This window comes from Lolium perenne, chromosome 7 (genome assembly GCF_019359855.2).
Source record: "Lolium perenne isolate Kyuss_39 chromosome 7, Kyuss_2.0, whole genome shotgun sequence".
NCBI lineage: Eukaryota > Viridiplantae > Streptophyta > Magnoliopsida > Poales > Poaceae > Lolium > Lolium perenne.
In genome coordinates this window covers 74,694,339-74,720,964 of record NC_067250.2, presented here as the reverse complement: position 1 = coordinate 74,720,964, position 26,626 = coordinate 74,694,339, and the positions used below count along the sequence as shown (strand labels likewise).

The following is a 26,626-nucleotide window of genomic DNA, read 5'->3' as shown; positions in this document are numbered from 1 at the left end:
TGTGGCCTGCAGGGTGCGCGGCATGGCGACGGAGAAGGTGGAGTGGCCGCCGGAGAAGGTGGAGTGGGAGAGGAAGGTCTGGCGGTCTGTGTGAGACCGCCGCCGTCTTTTATAGCCGGCGGTCTGGCGGGAAACTAGGGCGCGAGCGCGCGCCAATGTCGTTTTCGCGCGCGCGGGAACCTTGCCGCGCGCGGGATCTTTCCCGCGCGTTCCACCGCCCACCATGGCTGTCCCGTCGAGGCTCGCCATGGCGCGGCGCGCCGCGCAAGGAAGACGAACCACGTGGCGTCTCTTTGGGTCGCCGCGTTGGGCGCAGCGCGCGACCCAAACGGACACGCGGACGCGGGGCGCTGTCCGCGTGTCCTGGCGGCGACCCAAACGGCCCAAAACGGACGGCCCAGCGCGTCCGTTTGGGTCGCCCGGTTGGAGATGCCCTTACACGCTGTGTGCTGCGGTGTGGGCTGTGCGTCTATACCTACAGTGAAGTCTGTCTGAACATGAGTGGATTCTTCCACTTCATCTCCCTCTCTCTCTCTGCCACACACACTCCCGGGCCAAGGGAAACCTTACGCACAGAATCAGTCCGGTGAGGGGAAAACTAGTCGCCGCGCCCGGAAATCCGACATGGAGGCAAGCATGGAGGAAACTCTTCTCTCGAGGAGGCCGGAGCCCAAGGAGGAGCAGAGCTCGGCGGTGAGCGAGGAGTTGAAGAGGCAGCTGTGGCTGGCCGGGCCGCTCATCGTCGGCTTCCTGATGCGGAACTTGATTCAGATGATATCCCTCATGTTCCTAGGCCACCTCGGCGAACTGCAGCTCGCTGGCGCCACCATGGCCACCTCCTTCGCCGGATTCACCGGATTCAGCCTCCTGGTATGTACCATACCGTCCGTCGATTTCTTATACATGCTCGCTTTGGAACTGTCGCTAGGTATCCTCATGCCCGGACTCCCTTTGTGGTTTCCTGGGAGTATCTAATTTCTGCCCTGCCCGTTCGGGCTAGCCCATTCGATACAATATGAGTATATGACACCTTCATATCACAACTGCTCATTAGGGCATGCTCAATGCACTGTTCTAGAGTACTGCCTCACAACTTTAGTTAGATTCGGGTGGTCCAAAGTAGGTTCAGATGAGGAGGTAGCCTCTTTATCAGCTTCTTCAGCCATAAAATGAAAACTTAGTGAAAATGTGAGAGAGAAAGAGAAAAACCAAATCAGTTTTTGAGAGAAAGATATATTAATAGAACCATAACATGGTATGCATATGTCAAAAGTTTTATCCAAGTCTAGTTGGACAACTGCCTCCATTGCTCATGCCCTTAGGAAGGAAACAAAAGTATGCGATTTCCTTTCCAAAAAATAGGAAACCTATACAAACCGCATTTTCTTTCAGTCGCTATCCGGGTACTAAAAACTGAAACTTAGGTATTTTGGCCAAAAATGAGCTCAGGGAGCAGTGTACTCCACCACTGCACTAATGTAAAGTTGGTGTCAAATACTTGTTTTTTCTTTCTCCTACAAGCGACCTGTTTGGAATATTTTTAAATCTAACCAAAATTTCGGCTGAAATATTGTTTTTTTCGCTCCTCATCGAAAGTCGTGAAATTCATCCAAAATTTGGACGACTTTTTTCTTTGACTAGCTGTTCTCGCCGATTCCTTCCGCCGGGCTCCATCGTGCTTGCTCATGCACGCCATTTATAGTCCCTCTTACATCCTCTTATTTCTTCGGGCATCACCATGGAGCCCGAAATCGCTGCCCTAGCTAAGCCACCTCCTCCCACCCCCACTGTGCGCTTCATTCTTCACCGGTGCAACTCCTCGGTGAGTGGTGGCGTCGTCCACCAGTCCTCTCTATCCTTCGACGGTCCCAACTGTGGCCCTTGGTCGCCGCTTACCCCCACATGTCTGCATGGAACTGTGGCGATCTCGTCTGATTCGACATTGTTGTTGCCGCGCCTTGATACGCAGAACTCACACCGCTACCCAGTGCACGAGTTCTAAGAAAGCGTCGCATGGGCACACAAGGAAGAAAATAATGAATCAATGATAGAGCCCTCTGACCTAGCCGCCGCCTCCTCCTCTCCCGCCCCCCTCCCGGGCGGCGGCGGAGGATCCGCCCGCCCCGCCCTGAGCAGCCGCCCCCGGACTGCTGCAGCTCAGCTGCCGCTGCTGCCAGCCTCAGCCCCGGCCCCGGCGCTGGCCTTGGACCCGGCTCCAGCCCTGGCCCCGACCACAGCCCTGGCCCCGGTCCCGACGGCGGTGGCGGTGCCCCTTACGTTGAACGACGAGGGGAAGAGAGTTTCTGCGGCGGCGTTCCATGGGAGGTGATGAAGCGCCGGTGGAGGAAGCCGGGCGGCACGGCTACTTGGCCGGGACCTGATGCTCTCCATCGATAGCCATGGAGGATTCAGTGGACCGGTGGCGGCCTCCGCCCCCGGTGACAGTTCGACGGTGGTACGCATGATCCGCGCCGCTGTCCTCTTCCCTGGTGATCCGGCAGGAGGGACTGACGTCGTGGGGGCTGCTGGTCTTGCTTTGTTTTTGGTGGCGGTCCCCGGGTTTCTCGCAAGCAAAGATGAAGATCTACCGGAGTTCAGTTTGCCTTGATCTGGCTGGAGAGATGAGGTTCGGAAAGCTCCGTCGGAATGGAATAGTGCATCTTTTGCCTGGAGTTTGCTGGATCGGGCGGTATTCGGTTGCGCGCACGTTTGGTTCCGGAGAGAGCGGCGTGAAGCTCTATTATGTGTTGACATCAGGTGACTTTTTGGTCCATGGTGAAGTCAGAAGAAGGAATATCATGAAGGCCGAATTGGTGGACTGGCTAAAGGAGGTTCGAGTCTCCGTGATGCTGAGGGATTTTCTTGGAGTTTCGGGCTCCGCAGCAGTGGTATGCGTGTGGGGGGCAGCATATTTGAAGTTCAAAGTCTTACATCTCGGGTGAAAACCCAAGGTCTGGTCTTAACTGGTTGTGCCTTGCAATGACCTTGTTGGAGGCATTGTTTTGAGAGTGGGGACTATCTTCAGGTTGAAAAGCCAAAACCTTTGGTCGGGCGACGACGGCGCTGGTGCACTGTTCCCTTCTTGGAGACGTTGCTTTTGAAGAGTCTGTATTTTAGGTGTTGTCACGGTGGTGGTTGTATTGCTGTTGCTAGGTCCGAAATGATGTAGCGGGACTTTTACTTCTTAGTTTTTTTTTACTCTTTTTTTGGTTGTGTGTATCCGTATTGCTATTAGGGTGGAGCGTAGAAGCTAGGTGTAAATGTATTTTTTTATATTAATATATTCCGTTTTTAAAGATACCCACATGTGAGTGTATGCAAGAAAGGGTATCCAGTTGGTAACATATGCTGCAATTTATGCATGTTTTGGGTACATTGTACATGTTTTGGCTGGCTTATTAAATTATGAGCAAGTTGTTGAAGATGCTCTCATTTATAAAGTTATCAAACTTCCTACTACAAGTTTAAAAAAACGTGCTGAAAGTGACAAGATGGCGGCCATCTTTTTCTTACAGCTGTTTTGTAATCAAAACTGCAAAAAAGTAGGTCTTCACGCATAAAACATTCGTGTACGTCTGAACTGTTGTACTGATAAGCTGCTTTCTATCCTACGCATGCATGTGCTCTTCTCCATTTTTTCTCCTGCACCGGGCCAGCGATGGATACGTATATATATAGGACTATTTTAATTGTAAGATGGCAGAGATAACAGACATGCATGAACTGTGTACTAGCCACTTTAGCAGCCACTGATATTGGAGATTGTCCACATGTGCGGTTGTTTTTAATCTCGTAATCCGTGTGTTAAGAGCATCTTCTGTTGGCTCCCTCATATACCCCAAACAACTTATGTAGACGTTGAAAATGAAAATATTGCTTAGTCGTTCCCATAGCCCGTTTTTTTCTTGCGAGACCAATTTTGTCCATCCACACCTCTAGGAGAAATCCTCCCTTTTCGCCACTGCCCAGTCCACCCGTGTTCGCACCACCCACCAGATCGCCGCCAACGAACTCGCAGCTGAAACTGAATAATTCCGGCGAGAATAGGTGTTTGGTTTGGAGATGGGACAGAACGGAGCCCAAACTCGCGGCCTGGCCCGTATAACGAGTTCGGGTCCTCGAGAAATCGAGCGGTCGCATTGTATTAAAAGGGGCCGCGGAGGGGAGTTCGGTTTCTAAACCATAGTCCCCTCCGCCGCTTTCACACCCGCCGCCGCTGCCGCCTGCCTCCTCTCCGGCGAGCGATTCCGCCTCCCTTGACGCCGCTCCGCCGCTTCGGCCACCACCCCTCCATCCGAAATGGGGCGCATAAGACGCGTAGTTAGGGGAGGTGGCCAAATCGGTGGCGGAAAAGTACCTCGGTGTCCGCCGGGTGTACGGGCGAAGGCGGACCGCGCGAGGCGGTCGTGCTCCAACGGCGCATGGAAGCGGGCTGGCCGGAAGTGGTCGGAAGCTATCGTGCGCCGTCAAGCGCGCGAGGAGGCGGCCGACGAAGGAGAAGAGGAGGCGCCCCCCGTTGCCGGCTCGCTGCTGCCGGCGCTGCCCCGCGTGGCAATGATGACGACGACGCTAACGGGCTGCCCCTAGCCCGCGGGAGCGCCTGGCCTTCGAGGTGGCGGCGCTCATCGTCGCCTAGGAAACGCCGGTGGCCAAAATCCCTCCGCCGCGGACGGGAAGCGCCCGGTGACACTCTAGTCGATTCGGGGACTAATCTAGTCTAAATTAGGCCCCTAATTACCGAATGTAGGTCGAACAAGCATGTATTTTGCCTAGATTATTGTAAATTATCGACGAATTCAGCTTTATCGGAGAAAATCGGGTTCTTTCTCGCGTTTGATTTTCCCGCGACGTTCGATTTCCGTTTTTTCGGTTCGCGAGTTCGGTTTCTGTTCTGCGCCGTGACAAAATCCAGCTATTTTCAACAGTTCGGGAGACCAAACTCGACGTTTTCGGTTCCGCGATATACGGGCTCTGCTAAAGATGCTCTAAGCCTCTCACGACCATCTTGCACGCGAGGTGTTTGACGAATTACCTAGGCCATGGATTCCGTTGATGAAGAGATGATCGCAGCTCTGCTGGAGAAGGAATCCGATATGTTGCCGCCCCCGACCATGAGAATATGAAGATCCTCTCTTGTCTCCTAGGCTTGTATGCCAGGGAGGCAAAGCAGCGGCACGGAGGTTCAAAGTCACGGCGACGCAAGAGCAAACCGATGAAGATTTTGGAGCGCTATTGCATGATGTACGCTGACTACTTCACGATAATCCATTGCAAGGCGAGGTGGTATTTCAACACCGTTTCAGGATGAACCAAAAGGTGTTCATGAAGATTTTCATGGCCGTTGGGGAGTGTGACACCTACTTCATTTGCAAGAAAGATTATGTCGTCACGGTAAGTTTTTCCTCAATCCAGAAATGCGTTGCTTCTTTGAGGGTGCTTGCCTATGGAGCTTCTAGTGAGACACATGAAGACTATCTAGGCATGGCTGATGGATTATATGTACAGGTTTGGCAAGGCATTGGTGGCAGTGTTTGGACCAACTTACTTAAAAATACCCAATGTAGAAGGCATTGACTGAATCTTGCCACATAGCACATCTAGAGGATTTCCTGGGCTGCTTGGAAGAAGAATTGCCCATCTTTTTACAAAAAATATACAAAGGTAATAAAGGAGCTTGCAGCGTGATACTTGAGGCAGTGACAGATCGTGATTCTGTGGATTTGACATGCTTTCTTCGGTATGGATGGATCTCACCATGACGACAACATGTTGGAGGGCTCAAATGTGTTCGCCAAACTATGTGATCAATGGACACGAGAATAACAAGGGGTACTACCTAGCGGATGACATCTATCCAAGATGGTCAATATTTGTGAGAAACCCAGTTGAGGAAAAAAAAATATTGGTTTGCTAAGTCTTAGGAAGTTTGCAGAAAGATGTCGAGTGAGCATTTGGTGTGTTTCAATAAAAAAATCTATTGTGCGTACCCTTGTCATACCTGGTCGAAAGAACAAATGTTGGATGTCATGAATGCATGTGTTATCATGAATAACATGGTCGTGAGAGAATCCAGTGAACGAAACTTAATTGTATCACGGTAGGATCCTCTTGCATATACCTGGCAAAACTCGAGCAGGGCCTAAAATGCCCAAAGCTGGAAACCTAAGCCTAGCCTGGCCCGGCTTGACCGTCGGGCCACAAAATCGGGCCTGAGCTCAACCCGAAGCCCGAAAAAGACCGGCCTGGGATTTTTGGGCCGGGCTGGGTCGGGCTGCCCATGCCCATGTATACTCTTGCGGATGTTGATAACCATGTGTCTTGTTCAGCTTGTCGATGCCCGCGTCGAAGAGGTGGCTCGTCCTTTGCGTGATGAGGTGACTAATTTGAAGCTTTTATTGGCGCGTGTTACCGAGTCTGTGGGGCATGCAGACTTGTTTGCTTCCTGTGAGTCCTCTGAGCATGAGTCGCATGTGGTTGTTGATGATAATGCAGTCGTTGCAGTGGCGTCAAAGACTGGTGATGAAGCCATTGATGACACGGCCCATGTGGAGTCGAATATGATTGGGGAGGAGGAATGCTTCTTTGGTTGCTTCTCCCCTCGGGCATCCCCGTCGCCACAACCTGATGTGCTAGTTGGCTCTGAGTTCGAGGACATCGATGTGATCATGCCTGTGATCCAGATCATGCCTGACCTGCAGGAGCTGTGTGAGGGCCTCTCCCCTCCTCTATCGATGGTTCACTTGCAGGTGGACTCGCTTGTGACCTCGGAGGAGGCTTCCACACCACCACCGGTGGAGGCAAGCTGTTGTGGTGATAAGGTCATCGAGTCAAGCGCTTTGGCACCTAACTCTGATGCGCTCTTTGCTAGGGAGCTTGGTGACCTTCTTGCCAGGTTGGAGGCGGCTAGTCCAGGATCTAGCAAGGAGATTGCTCGCCTCCTAGAGGATAAGTCTTCGAGGGGCAAAATCCAGAAGGTGAAAGAGTACCTCAAAAGCAGAAGCAGAAAAAGTGGCGCCACAAGAAACAAGTCCGCAGTTGGTTGATGGATGTATTTTGTCTGTAAAGTTTATGGTTGTAGGAGTTGCTTGGCTTGGGAGTAGTCTCTTGTGTTGTAGGTGTTGCTGGTGTTTGTAGCTGTTGGTGGTGTCGTTGTAACGGTCTTTTTGTCCAGTTTCCCGGTAATTAACTGGACAATTCTCTTCTTAATTAATGGATTGGGGCAAAGCTTTTGCCCCCCTTTCAAAAAAAAAACATTTGCTGCTATCCTCGCCATATGTCAGGAATTCCGTGACGCAAATACTTATCACCATCTACAAGATAATATGGTGGAGCATTTGAGGATGCTCACCTAGTTTTATGTGTTCAAAACTTGTAGAATTAGGACCTTTCTTTGTTGAACTTGTTAATTCATTTATATTAAATGCTTGATCAAAACAATGATTTGTGATTTTCCCTATCAAATTGTCTATTGGGGGTCGAATAAGGGGCACGGATGGGCGATGCGCCCAGCCATACAACGCAAAATACCTAACTGTCGGACGCAGTATGGGAGGAATGGACGGAGATACTCTTACGTGAGTAACATTTCTTCTGAGAAATAGTCCTGATTATGAGTAATGAAATGCCCATCTCATACTTAAATCAAGTTGATCTCGATGGAGGCAGGATAATGTTTTTATGACGTGTGTAGTCTATCCGTCAGTCACCCAAAACCTAGCCTCGTGAGCGACTCCGGAGGCTCACCGCCGCCTGCCGCCACCGTATATACCTTCGCCCAACCGCTCCACCTTCTCATCGCTGCCGGAGGAGGTTGTCTGATGGCAGCAAATGCCGCTTCCAGTCGTTTTGTTCCTGAGACAATCTTCCCCAATTCTCGATCTGGTGGTCTCTCCTCTGGCTTGCATAGTGGCGGCTTTGATCTGGAAATCTTGTTGCCTGCCCAAGGGCTGATAATCACCAAGCACTTGATATTTGGAACAACAGAATATATCAAGTCTTAGCGTTATACATGATGCGATCATTGCAAAAGTAGATGGAAGAAGATATTTGTTAACGGGTTTCAACGAAAAACACCTACATTTACGGATCCTTGTTAAGCCATGTAATAAGCATAATACACCAACAACAAGCCCGTCAACGTCAACATACACATCAAATCTCAACCCTACTTCGATCAGGCAGCCCTAATCACGGGATTCTGACCGTCCTCGTGTAATCTTCTGTCTAACCTATAACTTGTGTCTAGTCTAATTTAATTACCCACAATGCCATTATATAACATGTTCAGGTTACAAGTGTCCAACTTTGGCACCTAATCTAACTGTGCAATCCAAGTCCAATTGTAGCCTATACACATACTCAGCACAACTTAAAGATCGAGGATGCATCGTTGAAGACGCGACATCGATTTCCCATCACCAAGTAGATGATATATCATTATTAAACCTCCTACTCATTTCCTTGCAGTCATATGTATGTCATTATAAGTCGTCATGTAATTATTAAAATATATAATTGTGGTTGTGAATGTGATGCGTCTTAGTATGTCATTCGAATATTTAGAAAAAAAATGTGAAATGTTCGATTTGTTTAGCTAGATAATTTAGAAGCATTTGGGACACTCATTTTTCTGAAGGATGATATGGGGATGTTTTTTAGGATGATTTTAACCATTTTTTCATAACAAGCCAAAAAATCCAAATACAAACCGTCCCTTTATTAGGCGTAGAATATATAACAGGAGCCTAGACATACATGTGCATCGAACTGAAGTGGAGAAGCTATGCACAATCTAGAGGCCGTGACATATAATTGTTCCGAAATAGGCCTTGGTGCATTTTTGTTTTTTTTCAGAAGATGTTCAGTTTGTTCAGATATTAGGCCCCAAAATAATTCGATCCTTCATTCATCGTAAAACATTTAACTAGACCTAGACTGATGTTAGCATCGAATTGCAGCGGTGAAGCGTGTTAAGCTTCATGTACTAGCCACTTGAACTAAAAGTCCGAACTGATGGAAAGGGCTAGGCAAGCAGGAGACTGCGGGGACAGGAGATAATTTTTAGAATAAATTGTGAAAGCCAGGATTTGAACTCAAGACCTGGGGCTCTGATACCATGTTAAGCTTCATACACTAGCCACTTAAACCAAAAGTCCGAACTGATGGAAAGGGCTAGGCAATCTACTTTATACACGTCAACAAAGCTATGGAACCGAGATATAAATTTCCCGGAATAGGCCTTGGACTTGGTATGCTACCCTTGTCCAGATTTAAATATAACCGGGGCACCTCTAGGGGTATTGTTTCAAACTGAATAATTATGTCTTGATATATGATCTATACACTCTCCTAAGTATGGTCCAAAGACATAACTGACAAGTGAGACTCCTAGTGAATTATATGAGTCACACATCACCATGCGGCCCGACAAGCACGACACATGGGACACATGCCAGCGCGACAGACAACATAGACCCACCAAGCTGCTTGGCAGGGTAGACACGTTGAAGCGCATGTGCACAATCTTTTCAGCATATCAAGTGCCATGTGGAGCCCATAGTAGACGTGCTGACAATACTGGTCGACTACGCTGACTTTAAGGATCCAGGGACCGCTACTTCTTGACCGCTCTAGAGAGAAGAGCTCCTTCACTCAGGAGCCCACTGTCGCGGCCAAAGCCAGCAACCTCGATTGTGAGGAGACTGGTGCGAGGAAGGGCGCTGGACGTGGGAGGGGGTCCAGTGCCGCCAAAACAAGCGGCACTTGAGGGGAGGGGAGTTTTTTTAGGAAGGGAAAGGGAGAGTTAGGGGGATAGGCGTTGGAACTTCGTGTCATGGCCCATTTCTCCCCTCTCGTTAGGGTTTATACTTTCTCTTGCCGACACTGCTGATGTTGATGTTTCTCGTCGGGTCCCTTGTCGAGTCGTGCGCTGGAGTGTCTCGGGCTGATCAAGGGGGAGTCCTTGTACCCCTGCTCGGCCTTGGACCTTTGGTTTTTGGATACGATCGAATGTTTCGGTGATAGAACAACTCTAATTTGTAGTGTTGTCTATGGTTACGATGACAAAGAACTCCGGAGCTGGATCGGAGAAAGCAGGCGGTGATGATGTGGAGAGCATGATGGCCATTCTAGTGATCCGTGAGGAGGACTTGGATGATGTCCTTTTTAGGAGGAACGAGGTCAATCCGAGGAGGCCACACGCTGGCTAGCGGTGGGTAATGTACATACTGAAACTGAGTTCAGTCATTTTTCATTTTTTGGTTCTTCAAGAATATGAGAGCTCCTGGGATCTACCGAAGGAGGTTAAGATTAAGGTGATCGAATTAAATTTGTTCGTTCTTCAATTTGCCTGCCTTGGGGGGGGGGGGGGGAGGGACAAGGTAATGAAGTGAGGCCCTTGGGTCTTCCGAGGAAAGACAGTTCTGATTGCGCCCTATGATGGATTCACAAAGCCGTCGATGATCGAGCTGAAACAACAAAAATGTGGATACAAATTCACGATCTGCCGGTTGGTTATAAGGGGATGGTGAAACCTTTAGCAAGCAAGGTGAGCGAGGTGGTGACATCTGAAAACCCATCTGATGACTCTGCTGGTAATTTCTACTTTCTACAGATGAAAGCTTGCTATTCATTAAAGGAAATTCAGTGGGAGCCATGGAGATTTCTGAAGTCTTGGAGGTTTACTGTCTAGCTTCGGGTCAACGAATAAATAAAGAAAAATCATCGATATTTTTTGGTAAGGGGTGCCCTGATCTAGTTAGAGAAGAGATCAATGGTATTCTTCAAGTGACCAATGGATCCTTATCAGAAAGGTATGTTGCTATGCCCACTGATGTAGGAAAATGCAAGAATGGATTTTTCAAATATTTAAGAGATAAGATTTGGAAATATATTCAGGGCTGGATGGAACAGTTCCTATCAGCAGGAGGCAAGGAGATGTTGATCAAAGCCGTGGCTCAGGCTATACCAACGTTTTATATGTCATGCTTCAAAGTCCCAACAGGCTTATGTCAATATATGGATTCGGTAATTCAGGGGTTTTGGTGGGGAAGCAAAAATGGAAAAAAGAAAGGTTCCTTAGGTCTCATGGGATGTCCTCGTTATGCCCAAGTACCTGGATTAGGCTTCAAGGATATGGAGCTCTTCAATTTATCCCTTCTCGCGAAACAGACGTGGCGTCTGATACAGACTCTAGACTCTAGGAACGTTGAGTGCAAGAATATTGATTTCCCTATGGGAAGCAGACCCTCGCAGATTTGGACAAAAATATTGGAGAGTCGGGATGCTTTGAAAGTTGGACTAATCAAGCGGATAGGCAATGAGCAGACCACCTCTATTTGGAATGAAAATTGGCTCCCCAGAAGTACACGTTTACAACCTGTTGCGCCAAAGGCTGCTCACCCTCCACTTTTAATTTCAGAACTAATTGATGCAACAAGTTTGGAATGGGGATATGATATTCTTGATGAGGTTTTTTATCCAATGGTCGTGGAGATCATCAAATCAATCCTACTTACTACAGCCAACCAAACAGATTCATGGGCTTGGCATTATGAACGATTTGGGTTATTCACTGTCCGATCAATGTACAGGCTTTTGGTTTCGACCAAGAAAGTTAGGGAGGATTGGCTAGAGTGCCATGCAGCAAACTCCTTGTTTGTTTCAGAACAAAAGATGTGGTCTAAAATGTGGAAAACAAAAGTACCAAGCAAGATAAGAGTGTTCTTGTGGAGATTAGCACACCAATCTCTACCCATAGCCTCGGTGTGTCATCATAGGAATATGGCACCATCAGCAGGGTGTCTGTTTTGTGCAGCTACAAATGATAACTGGAGACATTTGTTAATGGACTGTACCACAACTCGTTGTGTATGGGCACTGTTAGATGAAGAGTTAACTGAACATATCAGCATGAACCGATGTGGAGAGGCGAAGGAATGGATCTACTTTCTTATTGAGTCACTTTCTCATGAGAATTTCACCAAGGTCGTGGTTACACTTTGGGCAGTATGGAGTACAAGGTGAAAAGCGCTACGTGAGAAGATATTTCAGAGCCCTGTATCTATCTATGGGTTTATCACAAGCTACCTTGCCGAATTGGACATTGCATATATTGCTAAGCCAGCACATCATCAGACGGATACCATGCCATTGACTGTTACCTAGATCCCTCCTCGAGATAATTTTACTAATATTAATGTTGATGTCACGGTCTCCAAACAAACAACAGAGGAGTTGTTGCAACTGTATGTAGAGATGGATCAGGCCAGTTTCTTGGAGCATCGGTTTTTGCAGTACCGGGCATTTCTGATCCCGCTACGCTAGAAGCAATTGCATGCCGTGAGGGTTTATCGCTTGATGCTGATATACATGTTCAACACCCTTACATTGCTTTAGATTGTTTAGAGGTAATCAATGCCATTAGAGATTCAAACAGCTGCAACTGTTACTCAGTTCTGTGTGAGATCGATCAACGTCATGCTAAGTTTCCAGATTCTAGGTTCCGCCATGAGAGGAGATGTTGTGTGCATTCTTTATGTCATTAAGAGGTTAGATGTAATTGGTATCTACGCGATATTAATATATGCTCTTTATCGGGAAAAAAAAAAAGAGGAGATGTTTTAATACTCATGCTCACAATCTAGCTTGCTCTACTATTTCCTTAGAACATGGCCGCACTGTCTGGCTTGTGAATTCGCCTGATACTTCTATTGTACCTCTGATGATTGAACAATAAAAGACGACGTTTACCCTAAAAAAAAAGGTGAAGAAATCCGTCCAATTATTCCGTTAGGTCGAGCTTGCTTACACGCTGCGTGTGGTGTGGGCTGTGCGTCTGCCTACACTCTGATGTCTGAACAGTGAACACGAGTGGAACCTTCCACTCCATCTCGCTTTGGCACACACTTCCAGGCCAAGGGAAATCATACGCACATAATAAGGCCCGTGAGAAGAAAGCTAGTCGCCGCGCCCGGGATCCGACATGGAGGCAAGCCTGGAGGAAATGCTTCCCCCGAGGAGCCCGGGGCGCAAGGACGAGCAGAGCTCGGCGGTGAGTAAAGAGGTGAAGAGGCAGCTGTGGCTGGCCGGGCCGCTAATCGTCGGCTTCCTGATGCGGAACTTGATCCAGATGATCTCTGTCATGTTCCTAGGCCACCTCGGCGAACTGTCGCTCGCTGGCGCCACCATGGCCACCTCCTTCGCGGGATTCACTGGATTCAGCCTTCTTGTACGTACCATACCATCCGCCGATTTCGTTTACATACTGGCTTTAGAATTGTCACCAAGTATGCTAAAAATAAATTGTTTCAATTTCGTAACTGTTAGATTGCCTTATAATTTGTGCTAGTTATATGTTGCAACATAGGTTGTAAGCGGCTTGAACTGTTGGATTGCTTCATAATTTGTGCTACTTATTAGTTGTGGCAACTAAAAATTAACGACATCATCTGACTAAGAACTACTACCTCCGTCCCAAGGAATAAGGCGCACGCGTATTTCAAGACGAACTTTGACCATAAAAATTGGACAACAAAATCTTGGTTATATTGTGTGTAATTAGTATTGTTGGATTCGTATTGAGAAATACTTTCTAATGATGTTAATTTTATACAAATAATCTTTGTATATTTGATGTAATACTTAGTCAAACGAAAAACACGTAAAACGAGGGCGCCTTATTCCTTGAATCGGAGGTAGTAATAGCTAAACTAGCTTAGTTCTGAGTTGATTGAGAACTAGTCACGTCCTCTTTTCAGATAAACGAGCCTACACAATAAAACGAGTCTACATCTAGATAAAAACTAACCGAACCGTTTCACTTAATTTGCAATTCATAGTAAAATTTTGGCATCTAATTCAGATATGGCCCAAACACCAAATCTTAACACGAAATTCTCCTATTTCAAAGTGTACTTAATATTTTTTGTGTTTTCTACAATCTTGATCAGAATGGTTTGGCAAGTGGTCTGGAGACCTTGTGCGGCCAAGCATTTGGAGCGAGGCAATACCACCTCGTGTGCGTACACAAGCAACGGGGAATGCTTATACTTACCCTGCTCAGCGTCCCGCTAGCCGTGGTGTGGTTCTACGCCGGCAGCATCCTCCTCCTGTTCGGCCTCAAGGACGAGGACATCGCCATGGAGGCTGGCACCTATGCCCGGTGGATGATCCCGGCGCTCTTCGCCTACGGCCTGCTGCAGTGCCAAGTCCGGTATCTGCAGATGCAGAACATCGTGTTCCCGGTGATGCTGAGCGCTGCCGCGACGGTGCTCTTCCACCTAGCCGTCTGCTGGGTGCTGGTGCATGGCCTCGGGCTGGGTAGCAAGGGTGTCGCCATCGGCATCGCCATTTCCTACTGGATCAACGTGCTCATACTCGCCGTGTACGTGAGGGTGTCGAGCACTTGCAAGAACACGTGGACGGGGTTCTCCATTGAAGCCTTCCATGACCCTCTCGTCTTCTTCAGGGTTGCCGTGCCCTCTGCTCTGATGGTCTGGTGAGTGAGGTTAAATTTGAGCTCCATCTGATCGACCATGTTATTCGTTTGATGTTGTCAAGTGTGATCACCGATATATGTCTTGATAATGCAGCTCGGAGTGGTGGTTGTTCGAGACCATCATACTGCTTTCAGGCCTTCTTCCTAATGCAAGGCTGGAAACATCCGTCCTGTCAATCACGTAATACAATCCTAGTACCAGCTATTTTAACTTATTCTCTTCATCTTCACATCTACTAGTTTTTTTTTTTTTTTTTTTGGATAGACTCAGCACGGCGGACTGCCTTTACATGATACCCTCCGGCCTCGGAGCCGCCATAAGGTAAACACGCCAGCGAAACTTGCTCGATCCTTCTCATGCGGTCCTTCTCATGGTTTCTTGCATTATCTGATCTCATGCAGCACCCGCGTCTCAAATGAGCTGGGCACGGCCCGACCACGGGCTGCCCGCCTCGCCGTGCGTGTCGCTATGTTCTTTGCCATCTCGGAAGGATTGGTCATGGCGATGATCCTGATCTCTGTGCGCCACGTCTGGGGCCATGTTTACAGCGACCAGGAGGAGGTGGTCACGTACGTGGCCAAAATGGTGCTGCTGATTGCAGTGTCCAGCCTCCTTGATGGAATCCAGTCCATTCTCTCAGGTACTACATACAAATCATAGAAATTAATGGCCATGCATTGGCTACTTAATTGCCAAGTAGTTTTCCATAAATACTACTAGTAGAGACGACTCATGGATTAATTGATCTCTAGGTGTGGCTAGAGGATGTGGATGGCAGAAGATCGGCGCATGTATCAACCTCGGCGCATTCTACATCGTCGGCATCCCTGCAGCCTACCTCTTTGCCTTCGTGCTGCACATCGGCGGGATGGTGCTCAATTCTCCTTTAATTTTTTCCACGACTCATGCATCTTTTCTGCTTGATAACCTGAAAATACTGTGAAAATAATGCATGACCAGGGTCTTTGGATGGGAATCATATGCGGCATTCTGGTACAGGACTTGCTGCTCCTAGCTATCACACTATGCACCGACTGGGAGAAGGAGGTATTTTATACAAAAAGCTTGTAGCTTTATTATGCACTTTTCTGTTCTGGTGGATTACTTAGGTCGATGCGCGCAAGTGATTTATGTCAACCTGACCTACATATATACATTCATGTTTGTCTGAACCGCATATGTATCCATGTGTTTATAGGCAACAAAGGTGAAGGACCGAGTCCTCTGTTCTGCCCTGCCAACAGATCTCACGACATAAAGATATACTGTATACGCGTGAAATACCCAGGACCTTCAAAAGAATGACGGTCGGGGTGTGAATCAAGCCACTTAACGAGCATTGGTAATTGCTGATTTGGTGTTGAATACCACTTGGATGCTGAGTACGGTGGAATTCACGTGGCATCAAGAAAATAATGCGGAGCAGGTCGAGATCTATTTTTGGAAATAGCTATTTTATTAATACTTCAAGGTGAGACAAATAAGTAAACCATGACCTAGAAGAGCAGAAGCCGAACACAAAGATATCACACATATGGCCACTTCTTTTTAGCTTCAGCTTATGAAGAAGGTCACTTGCACTGGAAAACTGGAGATAATCTCCTCGAAGCTATTTTTCTTATCCTTTTTTAGATTTTGAATTTAGGCTTATTTGCTGTATTGAGTAGTGAAAATATGTAATGACCCTGAATTTAATATGTGCCCTGGATAAGTGACAATATCATTATGTATGATAGATTAGTAGAAGAAAGGGCTCATTATGTATGGCAATTTATTAGAAGAAGATGAGCTCATTAGTTATGAGAGTTCAATACAAAAAAAAAATGGGCCAAAAACGAATAAGGAACATTATGAAGTGTCAAATCATAATAAAAACATGGTGTCAATGAATAATTCTGTCAATCTAAAGAAAATCTCTGTGGTTATGTGATTACAATTTCCAAGCCTTAAAAGAGGACTATGGATGTTCAACTGGGAGCTGTTGGTTCTCGTGGATTTCCATCAGACATAGACCCTTGAGGAATTCGAATTCATCAGCACCCCGTGTTGGATTAGAGTTCTAAAGATACCATTTCGGATAATGGATAATTTATGAGTCCGAGATGGTGGAGCGGATTGAGGAGGAGAAGTGTTTATGTCCGTTTCAATATGACTTCTTTCTGGATTTATATTGTCTCTGTTGTAGGCTCGGGGACATGAAGGAGTATTGGACTACTTGATATCACAAATAAAAAAATTTCGAATATGGTTCAAGCTTGAAAACAGGCCATGTACAGAGGAGGTTTGGAGAGAATGGGACTCGTGATGGTGAGGGGAATTTCGGGTGGTTTTGGCTCGATAAGCAAGACCAGGATACGGGGTGATGGAGGATCATGGTAGAAGGAAAGTGGAACAATGTTGTGGCTAGTTGTGGGAGAGATGTTCTAAATTACATACTAAAAACATACTAAAATGAGCTGTTCCCATGTGGAGTATGGCGTGATGCCGTTCGGAGTTTGGCGGCGGTGGAGCTGGAGCTACTCCCTGCGGCTGGTAGTGATGTTCGGAGCCGAAGGCGACTGGCGATAAAGCTTCTACACCTCCCCCAATAAAGCTTGTTTACTGCTCTTTGGATCTGGGCGGTGAGGCCTGGGTTCCTCCACTTTCAGAACACCGTGGTGGTGGTGATGAAGAGGAGATTCCGGGTCAAGCCGTTATTGGCGGATCTACGGAGGACGTTCTGGAGCTGTTGTTCATCTTCGAGCGCAACACACGTTGACCGACGCCGCCATGATCTTCGCGAAAAAGGTGGTCCATCTACAACCTCCTTGACGGAGGCCTCCATGGTCAGTCGCTGGAGCTCGGTGCTTCTGGAAGGCGAAGTGATTCGTCCCCGGCCATCTAGTGGTTGCCATTGGCTACATCCTGTCGTCGGAGGAGAGCTGTATGCATCCTACTCTCGAAACTCGGCGGAAACGCCTTGAGTTCGACGGCGCTGGGTGACAGAGGCGCCCCTAGCTATCCTTGATTGTGTTTTCTATTCTCTTTTTAGGATGCTTTTTGTAAAGTGCAAGGCCCCATCTTTAAATTACAGGTTCTTCAAGACGAGTGATGAAAAAGGGTCTTTCTGTAAAATGTACCTGTCACGTGTTGATCTATAAAAGCTCCACCGGGGCATTTGACCCCCTTGTGTTAAAAAAAAACCGAATGATATGCAACGAGACAATATGGTTTGGGTTTGTGCACGGGATGCTGCTCACCCTTTGGATGTATCTCTTCAAGCAGCTCTATCCTCCGAGAGCGAGCGTCACCCCTCAGTCCCCATGGCCTACCGCACTAGTCCCGCACGTCCCCGCCTCTGCCGCTTGTTCTCACGTGCCGCTGCCGCTACCTCTACCTCGAGGTCTTCCACGAGATCCACGATCGTGGACCAGGCTGCTTCCCAACTACATTGTGTGGTCAGTCATCATTCACACCAGAGGTGACCTGGAGTACCACCGTCCAAAAGGGAGGTGAGGGCCTGGATTACCCTGGCTGTCTGGCTGTGGCTGTGCGTGTTGTGCTTCTGAGTTCTGAGTGCGATGTGCGTCGATATATATATAGTCTGGATTCTGAACACGATTGATACTTACTCTCTTTGTCGCGCACACTCTCGGGTTCGGGTCAACAATACACAGAGAAGAAGGGTGAGGGGTTTGACGCCGCGCCGAAATCCAACATGGAGAAGCAGGCAAGCTTGGAGGAAACCCTCCTCCCGAGGAGCCGGCCGGAGTGGAAGGAGGAGGAGAGCTTGGTGGCGAGCGAGGAGGTGAAGAGGCAGCTGTGGCTGGCCGGGCCGCTCATCGCCGGCAACCTGATGCAGAACCTGGTCCCGATGATCTCCGTCATGCTCGTCGGCCACCTCGGCGAGCTGCCCCTCGCCGGCGCCTCCATGGCCAACTCCTTCGCCACCGTCACCGGATTCAGCCTCCTGGTACGTGCGTATACGTATCTATTTTGCGTGCACATCCTCTGTTTTTCTTGCCCTGCTGGTTCTTCGATCGTGCTAGTAGTATGCTTGCCCGAATTCACAAATCAAATCTACCAATTCATTAATTATACGCATCCTTTCGTATGTATTCAGAAATGTTCGAGTTACAAAAAGAGAAAGTCATCACGTATTGCCATTTCCTTTGACTGTCGTTGCGCTGTATGCATGCATCACGTGCTCTTTAATCCCATCCATCAAATTGGCATATACCCTGCAGAGATCGATGATCCTCTGTTTCCCACTGGAATATATACATGCCTGCGTGGTCTCGTCGTGTCCCCGGGCGAAGTTCCCGTCATCTACTTTAGCTGGCAGAACTGAGAGGGAGAAGAAGAGCACGGGAAGAAGAGGAGGGAGGAGCAGTGCCGCCCGCCACCGGACTCGATACCTACTCCACCGCCGGCCGGACCATCTGCCACTGCCGCCCCGCCCTCCTCGAAGCTCTTCCTCCCTCTATGCTCCGCTCCGCCGCCATCTCGCTTTTCTCCAGCGACGACGCAACCCACACCTCCCTTCCCCAAGTCTACTGCTCGCCGTCGCTTTTTCCACCGCAGGCTTGCTCTCCTCTTTCTCTCTCTAGGTGCTGGTCGCTGCTCCCTCCGCCCTCTCTTTGTAGAAGAAACGAGAAAACCGGTAAAAGCGGATCGAACAAGAAGAGTAGTAGAATCGTGCAATTAGAATAATGGGTGTTCGTGGGCACGATCACCCCGTCGGGGAGCAATTCTGCTAGCAGTGAAGGATTGTTGGATACATTGGAGTATTTTACGTGCTCGGGCCAGAGGCCTTAAGTTAAAAAAAGGGAGTCTTTAACGCTCAGTCGACTCAGTCAATTGACGTCATTGCTGTTTCGTTTGAATCTGTTTGACCTGGGTTGTCCAGTTGTCCTTGTTGGGCCAGTTTTGTTCCAGGTTGTTGGGCCAGTTTTGTTCTTGGGCTTCTTCATAAACAAAAAGCCCAACTTGAAGCACACGAAATCAACCACTTCTAGATCCCTGTCGAGTACGAGAAAACAGACACGATAACCACTCCCAGATTCGTTTCTTCCACCTCCAGCTAAACTACAGTAAGGAGAATGAATGAGCAGATCTGACGGAGGGGAGCTAGTTCATGAAGAAACTAGAACAATGGATAAAGGAGACGAGGCTTACCATGGTAAATTCTCTTCGATCTGACTTTCTGCCCAAACCCTTTCCCCAAAAATCTTACCCAAACCTTCATCAGTCAATGATAAGGAACCGTCCTTTGCTAAAACCTGATGCATCAACAACAAAGAGGTCGAAAAAGATAGTATTATCCTCTAACTAATAGATGATTTCATTTGCAACAGATTCGAATTTGGAGGCTGATTTCATAATAGGGACACAGGTAAACAGCACAACAATGGCTCCAATTTTTATAAAAGCAAATTTGTATGAAAGGTACCATACTGAGTTAAAAATCCAACACTGCATACATTTCCAGATACCAAAGTACCCATACCTGGAAGTTGCAGGAAGCAGTAGCAAGAATTATGACACCTTCTGCCTGAATCAGGTACCACTTCTCTGAAAAGAAGTTATGCATGTACCTGCAATTTATATTGACTACAAGTTAATACTGACTACATACATCATCCAGTTCGAGTACGTGCATTCAAAATTTGTCCGTTGCATTCAAAATCTGGTATGTGCACCCAGGTTTGCTAGTCGATGGGTCGTGAGTATGCAAAATCTTCATGTTCCTCCTGAGCATGTGCCCAAAACATGCAAACATGTACATATGTCTGACAAACTGAAAGCATGTACATATCCAAAAAAAAATCCTATACAGGCTACTATGCTCATGATTTAATAATTATACCTCACATTTGCATGTTCTACACTTATTTACCAGCACAATAAATATCATACTAATATATAGATATCTCTCACCAAATGCAAAGCATCTACATATCGACCCAAAATGCATTTGCACTTCTTCAGACGGAAGTATATGAACATAGCAAAATATACTGAGCCTTACCAGCAACAAGTGATCTAATGTTACTGTGTTAAGAAGCTCCCGACTATAAGTAAAACAAACATTGATGTGTCCCAACTTGCTGAACACGGAAAGCAAGCGAAAACATGAAGGGCAAAAAATTCGAAAAGAAGCCAAAAAATATGATCATGACATAGCTAACCTGACTATTGCATCTTCGTTGTCTAACACGTCCTACATGAGAAGCAGAAAACATCGCTGTAGATTGCATCCTTTTGTATCACTGTTATCAGAATTTGCAGAGCCGTAATAATAGTTGGTTAGAGCAGGTTGAATCACAAAAACAAATTAGGAAACAGAAAAAAATAGCAGGTAATAACAAGACACAGAGGAGAAACTGTAACTAAATTGGAGAGGACAATGTGGAACTCGATTCCAACAAGAAACCAGTCACCGCCAGAAGAAAGCAAATTCAGAAGCCGAATTTGTGGACAGTAGTTTCTATTTCTAGCAAACAAAGTTGTTTACTTCTCGCATTATTTTCAAGACTATATAAGTAGTAGTTTGTTGTGTCACAGTAGTTTTTATTTCTAGCAAAAAAGTTGTTTATTTCTGGCATTAATTGTCAAGACTATATACAAAAACAGAATAAATTGGATTTATATGGCTATTATTTTTCCATGCAGAAAGAAACTGAAGCTCACACAGAAAGCTATACTTTGAACAACAACTATGTTAACATGCAGGTTACTTTGATTTACTTTCTGAACTACATATCAAAACATGAATTACAACTCAACTTTGTCAACTAACATATAGTTTAATGAACTTGATGTTTAGACTAAGACACCAGCATGGACATATGACTACAACTCAAAGGAAGCTGAACAAGGTGACCTTGAAGATCGCTATGTTGTAAGTTGTTCCATACTAACTTTAGTACATAATTATATGATCATAAAAAACATTGAAATATGGGATAATGGGATGACAGATGGATTAATGACTTATCTGAAACTAAAAATGCAGATATCCTTATCACAAGGTAATGGTATGTCCTTCACGGAAATGTTGTTGTCTGTCGAAGCACCATCAACATCACAGGTAAGAAGCAACATACATAGCGCAGCGAAAATGTTGTTATAAGAAAGTTCCTGGTTGTTTAAACTGACTATTATTGTAAAAATATAAATTTACAGAGCTATTTACAAAGCAATTTCAATGGAATGGAAGAGGGAATGGGTTCAGAGGTAAAAAAGATAACTGTGACTACAAATTAACTGTGGATTATCTTTAGCTGCATATTATAGATAACCAAAAATTGAAAAATTGTGCAGAACAAGACATTTATGATAACTGGCAGATATGCAAGTTCCCAGTCTACGCTCCTAGATGTACAAGAAGAAGAAGAAGCTTATGAGCAACCAGTATTTGGTGATGAAGATGAAGAATTAGCTGAAGATGAGACAAATATTGGAAATGAAGATTTGCCGAATTATGGTTCAGATAGTTACTACAATTGGCAATTCGATGATAATGAAAATCAGAATAATGATCCAGTACATAATGAGCAGCATATTCCAGAGGAAAATAATAGTTTCGACAAAGAAACTCACAATAATGAAGATGGTGAAGAAGCAGCTATGGAGATGCCTGAAGGAGTGGAGCAGCTAACTCAAGAAGATATCCGTATTTTCCTTGAAAATGAAAGTGTTGTTGCAGCATTACAAGCTAGTCAGGAAGTTACTGGGCATCATGCTCCACACTTAAACATGGTATTTAACACTGAAGAGGAAGCCTACAAATTTTACAATGAATATGCTTCAATTTGTGTATTCTCTGTGAAGAAAGCGGGAAACTACAAAGGCAAAAATATTGGAAATGCTATTGGCACGAGAAGAACTTACACATGCAGTAAGTTTGGCAAAGTAGTTGCACCTGAGGTAATTGAGGAAAGGAAGAAGAAGAGACAAGAGAGAAACCAACAGAAAGCTGGTTCTGGACCGCCACCTAAAACAAGAAAAAGAAGAAGAAATGTAAATCATGTTTCAGGTTGCAAAGCCAAAATGGTGGTTACACTAAAAGGAGACAAGTGGGTTGTGACAAACCTAGAGTTGCACCACAACCATGAGTTAAGCCGCCCTGATGAGAGCAAATTCCTGGCATCCCATAGACATATGACCGATCAAGAGAAGATCTTCATTCGCACTTTCACTTCTGTGAAGCTTCCAGCACGAAAGATAATGGCAATACTCACATACCTGCGAGGAGGAAAGCCAAAGAATGTTCCTTACAACAAGAAATATGTGAGCAATGTCATGACTGCAATCAGATTAGAAGACAGCACAAATGATATGATGAAAGTTCTATCTTTTTTTAGGCAGAGGCAAGAAGAAGATCCAAGGTTCTACTATAATTTTGATCTTGGAGAAGGGAACAAGGTCAAATGCATTTTTTGGTCTGATGGATTTTCTCGACACATGTATGACTTATACGGAGATTGCCTTAGCTTCGACACAACATTCAAGACTAACAAGTATAACCTCCCATTTGCTCCTTTTGTCGGAGTGACAGGACATGGCCACAACTGCCTATTTGCTTGTGCAATAATCAATAATGAACAAGCAAGTACCTTTGAGTGGTTATTCGAGGAATTCCTCATATGTATGGGAGGGAAGCATCCTGCAACAATTATCACTGATCAAGATGTTGCAATGGCAAAAGCAATAAATGAAGTTTTCAAACAATCTTGTCATAGAAACTGCTTCTACCATATCAAGAGAAAGTTGGAAGAGAAGTGTGGAGGAAGCTTTAGTAAAATACCAAACCTTCATGCAGATTTCTCTGATATTCTGCGCAACTCACTGACTATAGCTGAATTTGAGCATTTGTGGCCAGAAATGATTTCCAGATACAATGTTGGACACCTGAAATACTTGAAAATTATGTGGGAAAACAGAAAGAAGTTTGTCCCCGTTTACTTCAAGCATAACTTCTTACCTTTCATTCACTCAACTGCAAGAAGTAAGGGCACTAATGCAATCTTCAAAGACAATGTAAGGTCTACATATAGTGTTATCAGCTTCTTGGGTGAGTACCAGAAAATATCTGAAAACATAGAGGAATTGGAAAGAGAACAAGATTCAGTAACAAGGATAACAGAGCCGGACTATTGGGTGCGTAGCGAGATAGAACTTAAAGCTGGTCGCATGTACAATCGGAAGATATTCTATCGCTTCCAAAAACAAATAATGTTCACAACAAAATTGCATGTTCATGAGGTTCAAAAGTTTGTCAGGTATGAGGTCTACAAGACACCTATGCTACAACTGCAAGATTTCAGGTCCAGAAAGTACCTTGTTTCTGTAAACCTACAAGCACAAGAATTCGCCTGCATATGCTGCAAGTTTGAGAAGGATGGCATAATATGTGCACATATACTGAGGGTCCTCGTCCACCTTAACTTGTCAGAGCTTCCTGAAAAGTATTACATCAGTAGGTGGAGGCCAAAAGATAGAAAATACATGAGAGATAAGCAGTCCATCCCAATAGATCTAACAACAAGTAACAAACATCTGAGATATTGCGTGCTATCTAGGAAATTTTGCAATATTGCCTCGGAAGGAGCTGTGACTGAAAGGAAATACTTGTTCTTGCTGGATGAAATCAAAAGGATAGAGGACAGACTAGATGAAATGACTCAAGAAGATGAAACTGCAGAATTCCAGAAAAGAGGAAAGGGCAAACAACCATGTGCAACCAGTGAACAGCAAAAAACAAGTGAACAACAACATAAAGATGGTTTCCCTGATAACCTACAAGATCCTGATGTTGTTCCTTCGAAAGGACGTCTAGAAACTTCTAAACGACTAAGGACATTCGTTGAAGAATTGATGTCAAAAAATCAAATTACATGCAGCCACTGTGGTTCGCATCAACATAACATTGCTACATGTACAATAAGGCACATACCCAAGTCATTTTTTGAGAAAAGAGTGAAAACCAGCAACAAGAAGACATCGGGTAAAAACAAAACATTAGCTAAAAAAGAGCAATTATAAAGTATTTCCTATGTTTATAATGTTTAGAAACTAATTCCTAGAGAATTTTGATTTTGTTGCAGGTAAAGCTGATGGTGAGAATACAACAAAGAAGCAAACACAAAAGAGGAACCAGGTGAAATTAACAGGCAACATGAAGAAGACATCGTCAAAAAGCCAGGGGAAAACATGCCTCTAAAAAAGCAAGATGGAGATTTGTGTGAAAAAGATTCTAGCTATTTATTGATGTTGTGAAGTAGATTCTAAACAATGAATCTGAGATACTGGAGCAAATAAATGTAATAGTACTAGTCATAACTGGAAAAAAGCTTCTGCATTTCTTCTCTGTGTCAGATTCTGATATGTCTTCTACATTTCTTAACAAAAGCTTTTCATACATATCTTTACTTATGAAAAGTGAAAATATGCAGTTGTCATGGTACTTATAGAAAAAGACAGTAAAGCAACCAGAGGCTGTTTCCGCATATCCAGAAAAAATTCAAACAACACTCAAAAGGTGTGAGATAACATGCCATGTTCTCCGATAACAGGGCGACAGTAAAACGTTGTTCTCCGATAACACTCAAAAGGTCTAAGATAACATGCCATGTTCTCCGATAACAGGGCGACAGTAAAACGTTGTTCTCCGACAACACTCAAAAGGTCTGAGATAACATGCCATGTTCTCTGATAACAGGGCGACAGTACTTATATACACATCTCTTTGAATTTACATAAGAGAAAGAACAAACAACAAATCATTAACTATTTCGAGCACTGTGGTAGTCACTTTGGGAGTATATTCACAGCTTATGCAGCAATTTTGTTTGAAGTTCACCATTTCCATGTCTTCTTTTGATATTCTTCTCCTGACAATAACAAAAACACAATAAATTTAGTTCTAAGAAAAAATCATTAGCAAACAATTGTAATATATTGACCTAAAAATATAACACTGTACCTATGAAGAAAACTGAATGGCTAATTTTTTTGCATCATTCTCAACATTGTAGTCGCACGTAAAGATGTCATGAGCATATTTCATACGAAACGCCGTGATGTCCAAATGAGAAAATGAGCACTGAGCAGGATTTCTAGCAGTAAAGAGTTCCAGATACTTCATGCTGAAAATTCCACAATCATTCCTGCGGCGAAGACAGACAAAAAGAAAAGCAACATGAATAGAAGCACAACATCTAAAAATGCATAAAGGAATCAAAGAAAGTGCCACAAGAAAAAACAATGCATACCCATTCCTTTGCTTAGGTACATTTGGATATGCTACTCCAAAACTGTTGAAGTCCAACTTCTTTAGCCCAACCTCGTTCCAGGTTGCCTTGAATTTTTTAATCTGTTTCATGCACAAAAACAATGATAGCTAGTATTACTAGCAAGAGGCAAAATTCAAGAAAGGATTACAAAAAAGAAACTACAAAAGAAATTCGTTATTACCAGCAAGTTTGCAACTTTCTTCTGATAACTAGTTTCTTGAGAATAATATGAATCTAGGAATATGAAGTTGCGATATTTGATGTCAACCATGAACACGAACCAATGATCATCAAACACACTAGGGAAATACAACTGCAGCATATAAAATACAAAATTAGATAAGCTAGAATAATAGAAACAACAGATAATGAAATTTGGGATCATAGAAGAACAAAAAAATACCCCATCTGACAAGTGCAATGATCTGGCTTTATTTGATAAGGTGAATGATTCTACTGCTTTCTGTTTCCAAATTATCCTAGTTTCTTCATTTTTCCATTTTTCAAGAAGATAATCCTGTTTAAGAGATACAAAACTGAAACATAAATGATTTACCCTTGTACAAGTAAACTGAACAACAGATACTAGTTTCAGCAAAAAGACTTACCGAAGTAGTATTGAAGAAGAAATGCTTGTTAGATTTTCTAGGATGCTTGTCTCTGAATAATTTGCGACAGAATGCATTCATTAGCCAAGCCTCAACCCAACCGTTCACTTTCATTGAGTTTCCTAACTGCAACATGGATACTCTAATATTATCAATGTTAATTGCCCATATCCTGCAAGACATTAAAAATCAAAGTAACTTGTTTAGAGAATGCAAACTGAATAAAAAAATAAAAAAATAT

At 45.0% G+C, this 26,626-nt stretch overlaps 1 protein-coding gene and 1 pseudogene across 2 annotated transcripts; both read left to right on the top strand.

Annotated features, from left to right (window-relative positions):
• Positions 1-526: 526 nt before the first annotated feature.
• On the top strand, positions 527-16,298 carry LOC127317034 (protein DETOXIFICATION 16-like). Of its 2 annotated transcripts, none has more exons than XM_051347564.2 (8): positions 527-870; positions 13,950-14,497; positions 14,592-14,678; positions 14,763-14,819; positions 14,900-15,138; positions 15,251-15,369; positions 15,459-15,545; positions 15,697-16,298. In XM_051347564.2, the coding sequence occupies exons 1-8, from the start codon at positions 625-627 to the stop codon at positions 15,754-15,756; spliced, it is 1,443 nt and encodes a 480-aa protein (XP_051203524.1). In that variant the 5' UTR covers positions 527-624; the 3' UTR covers positions 15,757-16,298. The 2 variants fall into 2 exon arrangements, with proteins under 2 accessions (XP_051203524.1, XP_071680804.1); XM_071824703.1 differs by lacking the exon at positions 527-870 and adding an exon at positions 12,968-13,228.
• Positions 16,299-18,091: 1,793 nt separating this feature from the next.
• The window catches only part of LOC127317037 (protein DETOXIFICATION 16-like), a 34,208-nt pseudogene continuing 25,673 nt past the window's right edge, over positions 18,092-26,626 (top strand).

Excerpts from the sequence above, each read along its gene's own strand:
- LOC127317034 (XM_051347564.2), top strand. The coding sequence starts at position 625 with ATGGAGGCAAGCATGGAGGAAACTCTTCTCTCGAGGAGGCCGGAGCCC. Across the intron at positions 14,498-14,591 it reads CCCTCTGCTCTGATGGTCTG|CTCGGAGTGGTGGTTGTTCG; the intron begins GTGAGTGAGGTT and ends TTGATAATGCAG. Across the intron at positions 15,139-15,250 it reads AATCCAGTCCATTCTCTCAG|GTGTGGCTAGAGGATGTGGA; the intron begins GTACTACATACA and ends ATTGATCTCTAG.